At 39.6% G+C, this 13562-nt stretch overlaps 1 protein-coding gene across 1 annotated transcript in view; it reads left to right on the top strand.

Moving 5' to 3' along the window:
* Positions 1-13562, top strand: part of AVL9 (AVL9 cell migration associated) — a 67741-nt gene that overhangs the window by 50919 nt on the left and 3260 nt on the right. The window contains exons 11-14 of the mRNA XM_065399455.1: positions 3541-3675; positions 4939-5158; positions 6669-6786; positions 7804-7857. Of these exons, the coding sequence (XP_065255527.1) occupies positions 3541-3675; positions 4939-5158; positions 6669-6786; positions 7804-7857 (527 nt within the window). The remainder of the gene's footprint in view (positions 1-3540; positions 3676-4938; positions 5159-6668; positions 6787-7803; positions 7858-13562) is intronic.

The following is a 13562-nucleotide window of genomic DNA, read 5'->3' as shown; positions in this document are numbered from 1 at the left end:
GTTCTGCAGGGTCTGGTGCTGCTTTGAGTTGGTGTGTCCTGGTCTGTGAGCAGTTTGCTTCTGATGATCAGAAGAGGGAGAGGTTGGGGGCTTGTTTGCTTGAAGGCCAGAAGAGAGGATTCAGAAAAGATTTCTTCCAGCCTGGAGTCCCCATTAAGTATGGGTTGTAGTTGTTTGATACCCTGTATGGGTTTCATTCAGGGGTGGCAGGTGACAACTAGGGGTGTGTGGTCAGAGAGATGGTTTTATTTCTGTATTGAAGCATGTTCTCTTGGGGTATTTGGGTGGCCTGTGCCATGATTCAATCTACTTCTCCTGTGGAATGTCATTCTTCTGTGAAGGTGATTTTGAGTGTGTTAAGGTGTATATCCCAGACTTTCTCTTTGGAGCATGTTCTGTGGTATCTGAGTGCCTGGCTGTAGATAACTGATTTCTTGGTGTGTGTGGGGTGTTTACTGGATCTGTGAAGGTAGATGTGGTGACCCGTGGGTTTCTTGTATATACTTGTGAGGGTTCAACTGTTGAAGCTGATTGTGGTGTCCAGGAAGTTGATGCTGGTATAGGAGCATTCCAGAGAGAGTTTAATGGACAGGTTGTGATTGTTGAAGTTGTGGTAGAAATCTGAGGGAGTTTTCATTGTCTGTCCATAGGATGAAAATATTACTGATTGTATCTCAGGTATATCATTGGTTTAATGATAGACAAATGATATACCTGTGATACAATCAATGATATTTTCATCCTCTGGACAGATGACTGAATAAAATGGTAAAAGACAAAAATACCACATCACCTGTCGGTGAACACTTTTCACAAAGCGATCTCTCTATATCAGTCCTCATCCTCAAAGGAAATCTGCACAAACCTTCAAAAGACACTGGATTTATGGTTTATTACAACAATCTATAGCCCACTAACAACCCCCTGCCAACTGCTTTCCTCCCTTTCCTTTCCTCCCTGTGACTGGAGGGGTATTAACAGGCCACTTCACCTTGAATGGTCCTTTTGAAATGTATGTTAACTACTTATGCTAAACAATCTGTTCCGTCTTGTGTTTAGCTGTGACACTCTGAGTAAATTTCCCAGACCTGAAGAAGAGCTCTCTGTAAGCTCGAAAGCTTCTCTCTCTCACCAACAGAAGTTGGACCAATGAAAGATATTACCTCACCCACTTTCTGTCTCTAATATCCTGGGGCTGACATGGCTACAACAACACTGCATACAAGCAAATGCAAAGTCATGTTAACTTCAGTTCAATTAGAAATACCAGTTTAAAGGGGGAAAGCGGTGTTTTTTTCATTTGGTAAAAGGACAAAATCACTGGGGGGAGGGAATCTTGAACATTTTAAGATGGATTTTAAAATGGAGAACTAAACAATTTAAATTTAGCGGACAATATGGTTTTTAATGTTTACCTTCCATCCTACAAAGGCACTCTCTCATTCAAGTTTAGCTAATGAAATCAAAAGCAGAGGACTGGAAATTTCAGATATACTAATTTCTAGTGATGAGCATCCTTCAATAACTTCTAGATTGTCTACTCTCAGCAAACAATTTAATTCAACATGAAACTGAACTCCATTTTAGATCTGGCAATTTTAAAATCAAGAATGGATGTTTTTCTAAAAGTTATACTCTAATTCAAGGAAATGTTATGGCCTGTGTTATACAGGTAGTCAGACTACATTGATCACAGTGGTCCTTCTGGCCTTATAATCAGCGAAGCTCTTTTGATAGGATTATTTACAAGGTTGTTTTCTTGTTTTTGTTTGTTCCATACTATGGAAAGAAAGTTTAGTCCACCAGACCAAACTTGGATGAATGAGATTGTGCCAAAAGGTCATGAACTGGCTTTATTGACCACGTGGTAATGAATTTCCTAGTATAAAAGAGCACAAAACTACAAGGAAAAAACAGGTTATGGATTTTTGTTACTAATTTTAGTGCCAGCTAGATAAGGTCAGATGCTCATCTCATTTACACCAGTGTAAACCAGAAGCCATCATAGTTGCATGGTGAGTTTGGAATCAGGCCCTCTTTGTTTTAAATGGCAAAGCATTTCTAAAATGGCACAACTTGTCTGGTTGTTAAAATTACATGACAATTAAATATTGCATTGTCAACTTCCTTAATATTATTTTTCCAGAAACCTAATACTCCAGGTTGGTGACTCTCTAACATAGGACTCTTTTATTCTTTGACAAAGGCGGTTCTGTTTTAGTTGTCGGTATTTTTCATCTGGATAGCGATCCTTGTGTTTAATCTAGAAAAAAAGTAGTAGTTTTATTCCTTTCCTTCCATATGTTTCAAATTGCCATGTACTGCATGATGATGTACATTCATTCTTGTTGTTTTGTCCAATATGCCTGTAGTCCTTCTGTTAGTGTTAGTGAATGAACTGCACAATGCTTTAAGTATCTGAACAGTTGGAATTGGGTTAGAGTTTCAAGGGGTACATTAATTCTATCTTAAAAAGGAAATTATAATGCTTCCAGCTGTATCACTAGAATGTGGGTGTAACCTACATCAAAGACTTAGACTTTTTTTTAAATAGCAAATTTTCCTGGAAAGCACTGGTATAATTAGTATCATAAGGACACAGTGGTTAAAAAGCACAGAGCATAGTCTTTTTCTCCTGCTGCTTTTTTTTTTTTTTTTAAAGCAGGCATGCACATGCTCACAAAAAGTTATCCCTGGAGCCTGAAAGTCTGTCCGTGAAAAACATGGATAGCAACAGTGCACGAGTGTCTAACTGTCCTGGCAGTGTACCTGAGTCCTGCCAGAAGAGACTATACTGTGGAATAAAGGATAGTCTGACTGCCCGTTCAGTTCTTGTCCTCTTTACTGTGCATGCCAAGGACATGAGAACTGGATTGAGACCACCAAACTCATTTCACATTCGTCAACTCTACCATCTGAAGCTGTTTGGGCTGGATTTCAACCAGTCAACGTAGGGCTGGTCCACACTAACCCCCCACTTCGAACTAAGATACGCAACTTCAGCTACGTGAATAACGTAGCTGAAGTCGAAGTATCTTAGTTCGAACTTACCGCGGGTCCAGACGCGGCAGGCAGGCTCCCCCGTCGACTCCGCGTACTCCTCTCGCGGAGCAGGAGTACCAGCGTCGACGGCGAGCACTTCCGGGATCGATCCAGGATCGATTTATCGCGTCTAGACAAGACGCAATAAATCGATCCCAGAAGATCGATTGCTTACCGCCGGACCCGGAGGTAAGTATAGACATACCCTAAGAGTGAAAGCCGCCATAAGCCATTACCAAGTATACTCCATTTCTGTGAAACCTGGTTTGCTTATGTTTGCTTAATGTAGCAAAGCAACATCAGAGTCCAGTGGCAGTGTGGCTAGGAACATGGTGCAGAACAATAATCAGGCTTGTTCTCTCTGTGGGGTGGTGTTCTTGCTTCTGTGTAGCTCTAGGAAGGACTGTGGAGATGGGTAAGTACAGTAAGATGGGGTTTGGTGGGGTGTTTTTCCCTTCCCCTTTTCTTACTAATCATTTAGCATTTCCATTATCTTAGGGTTACCTTTGCTTGCCATACATGGCACTGCAACAGCATCACCTCCTCTCTGATGTAACAGTCCGTGGCTTTGTTGCGGGAGCCACCAACATCCTGTTCCGTCAGCAGAAGCATCTAAGTGATGCAATTGTGGAAGTATGAATTCTCTTCTTAAAAACTTTTTAAGCTTAAAAAAAAGAGGGATTGCATTATGAACGTGTTTAAGTCAAAATAAGAGCCTTTGTTTACTAATGAAGTTGTTAAATACATTATTATTTTTATTATTATTTGTATCGGTACCTAGGAGTTCCAGTCATGGACCAAAACTCCACTGTCCTAGGCTCTGTACAAACACATAACAAATAGTTCCTGCTCCAAAGAACTTACTTGCACACTTTCTATTCAAAGAGCTTTTGTCAAAAGACAATATATACAAAAATATTCCTAAGCTTCCAGTTAGGTTCACTGAAATTTTCTGTACTTTGTTTAAAGTGGACAACCGAACAAGTTTTCATGATCTGTGTTCAGTTAACTATCTATGTCCTATGCTATGGGCTTGTCTATTAAAGGAAATTGACCGAATCAACTGTGTGTCCACATGAATAGCTATAGTGCTGTAAATTCACATCCTATCTTATTCCGGAACAACTTCACTGTGGAGACAAGCCCTTAAATACAATAGAGTCTCACACCTATACTGCTAGAATTCTGTATACTTGCATTTATATAAGTAATGAAGCAGGAAACCCTTAACTTTGTTCACTTTCAGAAATATTAATAAGTTTCTGGTGTAATACATTATATCCAATGTTTACACTTTATAGAATATTTTTTAAAGCTCCATATGACTCCTTGTTAGTCATGGTTTATTTTTCTCTTAGTGAACTTTCATGGCTGCCTAATAAGATCTTAAAAATAAATGTTTATAACTGAGAAACAGACACAGTTATGGTAATACGAATATGCTCTTCCTCATATTTATTTACTTTATATTTAAGCGGCAATAAAAAATGCCCAAACAGAAAGCTGTAGATGCCCTAAGAATTAAGTTTACAATTGCATAATGATGATCACCCAACAACATTAAATAATTATATGCAGGTAGCAGATTAACTCAGCCAGCCAATAAATCAAAGCCTTAGAAAAGAATCTCTAGGAACATACCCTATAGGAACGTACCCAAAATCCTGACAAAGAGCTTCTGCAGCTTTTGCCAGGAAGTTCATCAAGTTCAGGCTACTTCAGACCATCATCTCATATCCTGAGAACAGTTGAAGCATAATTTGGTCATCAGTTTCTCCTGATTGTGGTTGTGGTTGTAGGTGGGGATGAATTATTCATTTGACAAAAAATAGTACAGGTTATGTATGCTGAAGGTCTTATTTAGACTGTTTTTCCCCTTGGGATTATTTCAATCAGATAGAGGAAGCCCTTGTCCAAATCCATGATCCAGAACTCAGGAAGATCCTGAACCTCACAACTGCTGACCTGAGATTTGCAGACTACTTGGTGAAGCATGTAACTGAGAACAGGGATGATGTTTTCCTCGATGGCACTGGCTGGGAGGGAGGAGACGAGTGGATCAGGGCTCAGTTTGGTGCCTATCTTCATGCATTGCTTGCTGCTGTGCTGCAGCCAGGTAAATTCTGGTAACCTCTTTAGGGGCTGAGGTGAGAATGGGCAGAGGCTGAATGCATAGTAAACAATTGCTCCATTGCCTTTTCAGCTTGGCTCATACTCATCCTTTATCTCAGTTGAAAATTTTCTTTTTTTTTTAATCCCTTGACCATCTTCATTAATTTCTTGCTGTATTCTATGTTGTTAACTCGCAATGATTTAGAGATTATTATATTCCCCCTTTGTTATCTTCTCTTGGGTATTTGTGTTAATTTCCATTACCCGCTCCTCATAAATAGAAGTACACCTCTACCCCGATATAACGCTATCCTCGGGAGCCAAAAAATCTTACCGCGTTATAGGTGAAACCGCATTATATCGAACTTGCTTTGATCCGCCAGAGTGCGCAGCCCCACTCCCCCGGAGCACTGCTTTACCGGGTTATATCCGAATTTGTATTATATCGGGGTAGAGGTGTACTTGAAATTTATACATGCAGACATCCTACTAATTTAGGGTCTCTTTGTGGACTTTAGCTATTCCCAATTGTTTATGCAGAATTTAAACAGCTAACTCTCTAAATCTTTTAGGAAAAGTTCTATTTGCCCAGTATTAACCCTTTTAATTGAGCTCCCCTTCATAATTATTCTCAGTTGACTGCCTGTCAGCCAATTCTGTGTCCACTCTGATATTCATGAGCAAATACTGTATCAAGCTTCACTTCAAACATAGTTATATTAAGTCCTCTGTGTTCTCTGTATCTGCCAGCTTTGTACTTTTATTTAAGATGACTAACCGTTTGTGGCATAACATGCTTTTCATGAACCCCATGATAGATTTTACTTTTCCCTTCTGAATATTCTAGATAGATTTTCTGTATTTGTAAATATATTGTTAAAGGGACATTAACGTAATACACCTGAAGTGTGTGATGGTTGTTCATTAATTCACACTTTAGTAACTCTCAGCTTCACCCTCAAATTGAATTTGCAGTTTAATGTAGTACAGTAAAGCAGGGTTCTGCTGTTAGGGCAAGATCAGTGCAGGTGATGTCATGTTCTATGACTTGTTCCCTGCTGTTGGATAATGCCTTGCAACAGAGCTAGGCCACTTACCTTCACTTTCAGATTCTCGTATGGTGGCACAGTGCAGTCTGGGTTCATTATATGGGGATGTTTAACAGCTTGATATCAAAAAAGCAAAATACAGTTTTATTCAGTGATGTATTAAAAAAAAAAACCACTAAGTTGTATCTAAACTAAGTTGTCAGTGTTCCTTTAAATGAATTTCTTGGTTGTCTGAACTCCATTTTCCTTTCCTTAACTCTTTGTGTTGGGCAGTGGCATTTTTTTAAACCCAAAATAATGAGCTTGTTGCTTTGCTAATGTTTATGGAACAGGAACCCCATGTTCTCTGATTGACAAGAATCGAGGACATTTCTGTTTTTCTTTCAAAAGCTCCTTTTCATTTCTTCTTTTACATCCTCAGTGCATTGCTACAGGTCCACTCACCTTCTGTCTTTTATTCATCAGACAATGAAAAGATATTGTCAGACTTCGGAACAGCCTTTGTAGCAACTTGGAAAAATACACACAACTACAGAGTGTGGAACAGCAACAAGCATCCTGCTCTTGCAGAAGTAAATTCTAGGTAAGAAACCAAATTCAGAAATAAGAGGGAGAAATAAAGATTTTATTGTGCTGTTCTTATATGGAATCAGAGAGCTTTTGTGTGGGATGTTACAAGGTTCTCTTTCATTGCTCCTCCCTACAGCATATATGAGGCAACTCTGGGAAATTTTGAGATATTCAGGACTGAACTGCTGTAAAAGTTCTGGAGGTATCTCCTTTTCTTCAGACCAGGGTGGTGCAGTCTCTCTCATTACTAGTACCTGACTGAGATTGTGGGGCATAGATGAGAAGAAGCTTGCTAAAGCTCTGCCTAAAGGCAGAAGTGAAGCTGGTAGGAAGTCTCTGAATAACTTTGAGAGAGTTGACTGCAGAGGCTTCATCCACCTTTCCTTAGAGGTTTACAGTCTGCTGGTTCCTGTGGATTTTTGATTGCGTCTATATTTCCAGGGAGCAGTAGTGGCCAGGATCATCATTTGACAGCAGTGTTGTTGGTTCAGAGGTTGCATTCTTTCCTTTTTAAATGCAGACTTTGCCATAGTTTTTATGCCTTTTTTACTTTAAAATTGGACTGTGCAAATGTGCTGTATTTTAGGTTTCATTTGAAGACAACTCAGCAGCTTCGGGTAGTACAGAATATGACAGCATGCTGCATAGAGCTAGTTAAACTTGTACTCCATATGTTGCACTGGCTGCTGTTTGAGTTCAGTTTATGGCATTTTTTTTTTTTAATCTATGAAGCCGTACATGGCTACCTGAGACATCACTTCTCTCATTATGCCTCATCTTGTCAGCAGGAGGAGTGTCTCAGCTGTCAGCTTTTATGAGGTTTGAAAAGAAGATGAAACATGTCTAGTTTGTAAATGGATGGCAGATTGCAAGTGATTCGTCAAAATCCTACAACTGAACCACAACTGGGACATGTATAACTAGATATTTTCTTTGTTGCAGTGGAGGACAACCAGCAAATAAAACCATGCTGTTTTTTCATTATGGAAAAAATGACAAAATTAAAACACTGTATTTTTTCCCCTTCCAGCCACCCATTCCAGGGCCAATACTCTGTATCAGATGTAAAGTTAAGATTATCACAGTAAGTATATAATACTTTGATATTTTATTGTCTGTTGCTAAATTGAGAATATGTAGATAAATCAAGATTCTTTTAAAGATATGGGAATTGACCCTCTTCATGAAATTGTATGCTGCACTCTTTCTAAACTAGCAACATCTAAGGATGGGAAATGTGCCTGAGATAGTGAAAAATATTGCCAGTGCATGACTGTCTTTTCATGTGTGTACAGTGCCTAGCACAGTAGGTCCTTGATCCTTTTATTGGGGCAACACAAATAATAATAAATTGATGGATATAAATATTGTTAGAGCTGCATTTTCCATAGTGCAATATCTCCTCTTGGCTACCCACTTATTAATGTTCACTTGTTGATATTTTAATCTAAAACTTTTAAAACATTTCAAGTACAATAATTTTTTTTTCTGGTATATTTTTTTCTTTTTTTAAACTCTGGGCCAAATCCTCTGCATAGTTCCACTGATTTTTAAGTCAGCAGAGGATCTGGCCCCTTAAATCCAATTTGATACTACTGAAAATAATGATAAAATGGATGCTTTGGGGTTCAATATTTGTGTCCCTGATTCAATTTTTTTCAATTTAATAATAGAAATATATTTTTCCATAACCTTCAGCTTTGAAAACTCAGCCTGGATTCTAGAATCAAGCTGGGTTCATTCCTGTTCTTGCATCCATCAACAGTAAAGATCCATCAAGCCTAATTCTGCCCTCAGTTATACCTGTGCAACCCTATTATCTTCAGTAGAGTTTAATAGGTATAAATTCAATCTTGCAGTTGCAAGTTAACTATCAATTCTGATGCATGAGCGTCAATAGATAAATCTCTCTTAACTTTGTTGGTCCTTGAGTGCTTATACAGTAGAATCTCAGAAATACAAACACCAGTGTTACAAACTGACCGATCAATCACACACCTCATTTGGAACCAGAAGTATGCAATTAGGCAGCAGCAGAGACCAAAAAACAAAAACAAAAAAGGCAAATACAGTGCTGTATTAAATGTAAACTATTAAAAAAAAAAATAAAGGGAGTGTTATGAATAACTTCCATTCCCAAAATGTTCATAACTCTGAGGTTCTACTGTATGTGTATAAAGTAATAAAACTTACTTTTAAACATAAGAACGGCCATACTGGGTCAGACTGATGGTCCATCTAGCCCAGTATCCTGTCTCTGACAGTGGCCAGTGCCAGATGCTTCAGGGGGAATGGACTGAACAGGGCAATTTTGAGTGATCCATCCCTGTTGTCCAGTTCCAACTTACACCACTTGGACCCAGCCTTCACAACATCTCATGGCAACAATTCCACAGGTTTATAGATTCATAGATTCTAGGACTGGAAGGGACCTCGAGAGGTCATCGAGTCCAGTCCCCTGCCCGCATGGCAGGACCAAGTACTGTCTAGACCATCCCTGATAGACATTTATCTAACCTACTCTTAAATATCTCCAGAGATGGAGATTCCACAACCTCCCTAGGCAATTTATTCCAGTGTTTAACCACCCTGACAGTTAGGAACTTTTTCCTAATGTCCAACCTAGACCTCCCTTGCTGGAGTTTAAGCCCATTGCTTCTTGTTCTGTCCTTAGAGGCTAAGGTGAACAAGTTTTCTCCCTCCTCCTTATGACACCCTTTTAGATACCTGAAAACTGCTATCATGTCCCCTCTAAGTCTTCTCTTTTCCAAACTAAACAAACCCAATTCTTTCAGCCTTCCTTCATAGGTCATGTTCTCAAGACCTTTAATCATTCTTGTTGCTCTTCAACATAGGTTGACCATGATTTGTCTGAAGAAGTACCGTATATACTCGTTCATTAGCCCGTTCGTTTATAAGCCGACCCCCCAAGCTGGTTAGGTAAAAATAGCAAAAACTGTATGACCCTTTCATAAGCCATCCCTATATTTCAGGGGTTGGCAAACTTTGGCTCCTGGCCTGTTAGGGTAAGCCGCTGGACGTTTTGTTTACCTGGAGCGTTCACAGGCACGGAGCCCCTCAGCTCCCAGTGTCCGCAGTTTGCCGTTCCCTATTCACTTTCTCCATACCATTCATGATTTTGTAGACTTCTAACATATCCTCCTAGGGTGACCAGATATCCCGATTTTATAGGGACAGTCCCGATTTTGGGGGCTTTTTCTTATATAGACACCTATTACCCCCTCACCCCCTCTTCCGATTTTTCACACGTGCCCTCTGGTCACCCTATACCCCCCCCTTCATAATCTGTTTGCTAAAATGAACAGTCCCAGTCTTTTTAATTTCTCCTCATATGGAAGCTGTTCCATAACCCTAATCATTTTGTTGCCCTTCCCTGTTCCAATTCTAATGTATCTTTTTTGAGATGGGGCGACCAGAACTGAACATAGTATTCAAAGTGTGGGTATACGATGGATTTATATAGTGGCATTATGATATTTTTGTCTTCTTATCTATCCCTTTCTTAATGGTTCCTAACATTGTTAGCTCTTTTTGACTACCGCTGCACGTTGAGTTGGATGTTTTCAGGGAACTATCCATGATGACTCCAAGATCTCTTTCTTGAGTGGTAACAGCTAATTTAGACCCATCATTTTGTATGTATAGTTGGGATTTTTTTTTTTTAGCGTGTATTACTTTGCACAAATCAAGTTTGAATGTAATCTGCCATTTTTTCACCCATTCATACAGTTTAGTGAGATCCCTTTGTAACTTTTTTGTTCTCGGTTTTGGACCTCACTGTTCACCCCCTTTTCCAGATCATTTATGAATATGCTTAACGTCACACATCCCAGTACAAATCCTTGGGGGAACCCTGCTGTTTATCTCGCTCCATTGTGAAAACCTGACCATTTATTCCTACCCTTTGTTTCCTATCTTTTAATCAGTTACTCTCCAGGAGAGGACCTTCCCTCTTATCCCTGACTGCTTAGGTTGCTTAAGAACCTTTTGTGGGGGACCTTGTCAAAGGCTAGGTCTACACTGTAACATAAACCCAGGGTTCCAATTCAGGCTCAAACCTAACCCCCCTTCCGTCTACACACATACTGGACCCAGGACCCTTGAGGGGTCTGAGCCTGAATCAACCTTGTACCACGGGTTCAAGCCCTATTGCTTTGCAGTATAGATGCAGTCCCACTGGACTCGTGCTCTGAGAGTTCGCCAAGAGTATCCCACAGGCCAATGTCCTTTGTCCTCTGGACAGTCAAGTTTGATGGACAGTCAAGTTTTTCCACTCTGCACCACAAACAAAGAGCTAGAGCGGCTACATTTTGGTGCAAAGAAGTCTGGGATATGGGTGGTTGGACTTGGGCCCACATAATACCGTGTAGATGCTGGAGCCCCAGGCTGGAACCCAGAGTTCAAAAATTCATAACTTGGGGTTACAAATGAGCATAGATGCTCAAGCCCTAAGTTAACAAACCCAGGATCTGCTAACTCAAGTTCTACTAACCTTGGGCTTACATTGCGATGTAGACATACGCTGAAAGCCCAAGTATATTATATTGACTGTATCACCCTTGTCCACATGCTTGTTGATTTCTCAAAGAATTCTAATAGATTGGTGAGGGATGATTTCCCTTTACAAAAGCACTGTTGACTCTTCCCCAAAATAATATGTTTATCTATATGTCTGATGATTTTGTTCTTTATTATAGTTCCAACCAGTTTGCTTGGTACTGCAGTTAGGCTTACCAACCTATAATTGCCAGGATTATCTCTGGAGCCTTTTTAAAAAATAGACATTACATTAGTTCTCCTCCAGTCACCTGGTACAGAGGATGATTTAGGCGATGGGTTACATAACACTGTTAGTAGTTCTGCAGTTTCATATCTGAGTGCCTTCAGAACTCTTGGGAGAATACCATCCGGTCGTGGTGACTTATTACTGTTTATCAATTTGTTTCACAACCTTCTGTAGTGATACCTCAGTCTGGGACAGTTCCTCAGATTTGTCACCTAAAAAGAATGGCTTAGGTATGGGAATCTCCCCCATGTCCTCTGCAATGAAGACTGATGCAAAGAATTCATTTAGCTTCTCCACAACGACCTTATCCTCCTTGCGTGCTCCTTTAGCACCTTGGTCATCCAGTTGCCCCACTGACTACTGCTTCTGATGTACCTAGTGGGTTGTTTTGGGTTTTTTTGCTGTTAGATTTTGTGTCCTTAGCTACTTCCTTTTCAAATTCTTTCTTGGTCTGCCTTCTTATACTTTACACTTGACTTGCCAGAGTTTATGCTTCTTTCTGTATTCCTCAATAGGATTTGACTTTCTATTTTTAAAGGATGTCTTTTTGCCTCTAACCATTTCTTTTACTCTGCTGTTTAGCCATATTGGCATTCTTTGGATCCTCTTACTCTTTTTTATTACTATTATTTGGTGTATACATTTAGTTTGAGCCTCCATTATGGTGTATTAAAATAGTCTTCATGCAGTTTGCAGGCATTCCACCCTTGTGACTGTTCTTTTTAATTTTTGTTTAACTGGGGCTTTTTGGTTGGTTTGTTTGTTTTTTTTTTTTTTTCATTTTTTTTTTTCATTTTTGTGTAGTTCAATTTTTTGAAGTTAATAGCTACTGTGGTGGGTTTCTTTGGCATTCCCCCCCCCCCCCCCCATGGATGTTAAATTTAATTATATTATGGTCATTATTACTAAGCGGTTCTGCTATGTTCGCCTTTTGGAGCAGATCCTGTGCTCCACTTAGGACGATATTAGGAATTGCTTCTCCCTTTGTGGGTTCCAGGACAAGCTGCTCTAAGAAGCAGCCATTTAATGTGTCTAGAAATTTTATTTCTGCATCTCTTCTCGAGGAGACACATAACCAGTCATAGTTGAAATCCCCCATTAATATTGGGTTTTCTACCTTTGTATCCTCTCTAATCTCCCTGAGCATTTCACAGTCACTGTCACCATCCTGGTCAAGTGGTTGGTAGCATATTCCTACTGCTATACTCTTATTGTTCAAGCAAGGAATTTCTATCCATAGAGATTCTATCGTAAAGTCTGATTCATTTAAGATTTTTACTTTATTTGACTTTATGCTTTCTTTCATATAGAATGCCATTCTCCTACCACTGTGACTAACTCTCTCATTCATATATATTTTGTACCTTAGTATTAACACATCTCACTGATTATCTTCATTCCACCAAGTTTCCATGATGTGTATTATATCAATATCTTCATTTAATGACAGGCACTCTCATTCACCCACTTTAGTATTGAGATTTCTAGGATTTGTATCCAAGCATTTGTTCATTTTGTCAATATTCAGTTGCTTGCCTTTATGTGTTTTATATATAAATGAGACTTTTTTATGTTTGACTGTTCCTCACTAGCTCCTACCTGTACTTTACCAACTTCTTTCCTATCCCCTTTACTAGGATATAGAGTTCCCCCTTCAGTAAATTTGTCCCTAAGGGATGTCTCTACCCAAACTGTGTGCTCCTCGGCACCTGTTGCTTTCCCCCAGCCCTTAGTTTAAAAAACTCCTCTACGACCTTTTTAATTTTACATGCCAGCAATCTGGTTCCATTTTGGTTTAGGTGGAGCCCATCCTTCCTGTAATAATCCTAAACCCTCCTTCCTATACCATTGTCTCATCCATGCATTGAGACCCTGCAGTTTTGCCTGTCTTTCTGGCCCTGTGCGTGCAACTGGAAGCGTTTCAGAGAGTGCTACCCTGGAGGTCCTGGGTTTTAATCTCTTACCTAGCAGCCTAAATTTGT

This window comes from Emys orbicularis, chromosome 2 (assembly GCF_028017835.1).
Source record: "Emys orbicularis isolate rEmyOrb1 chromosome 2, rEmyOrb1.hap1, whole genome shotgun sequence".
Taxonomy (NCBI): Eukaryota; Metazoa; Chordata; order Testudines; family Emydidae; genus Emys; species Emys orbicularis.
The sequence above is the reverse complement of the archived record's forward strand: the minus strand, read 5'-3'. Positions and strand labels throughout refer to the sequence as shown.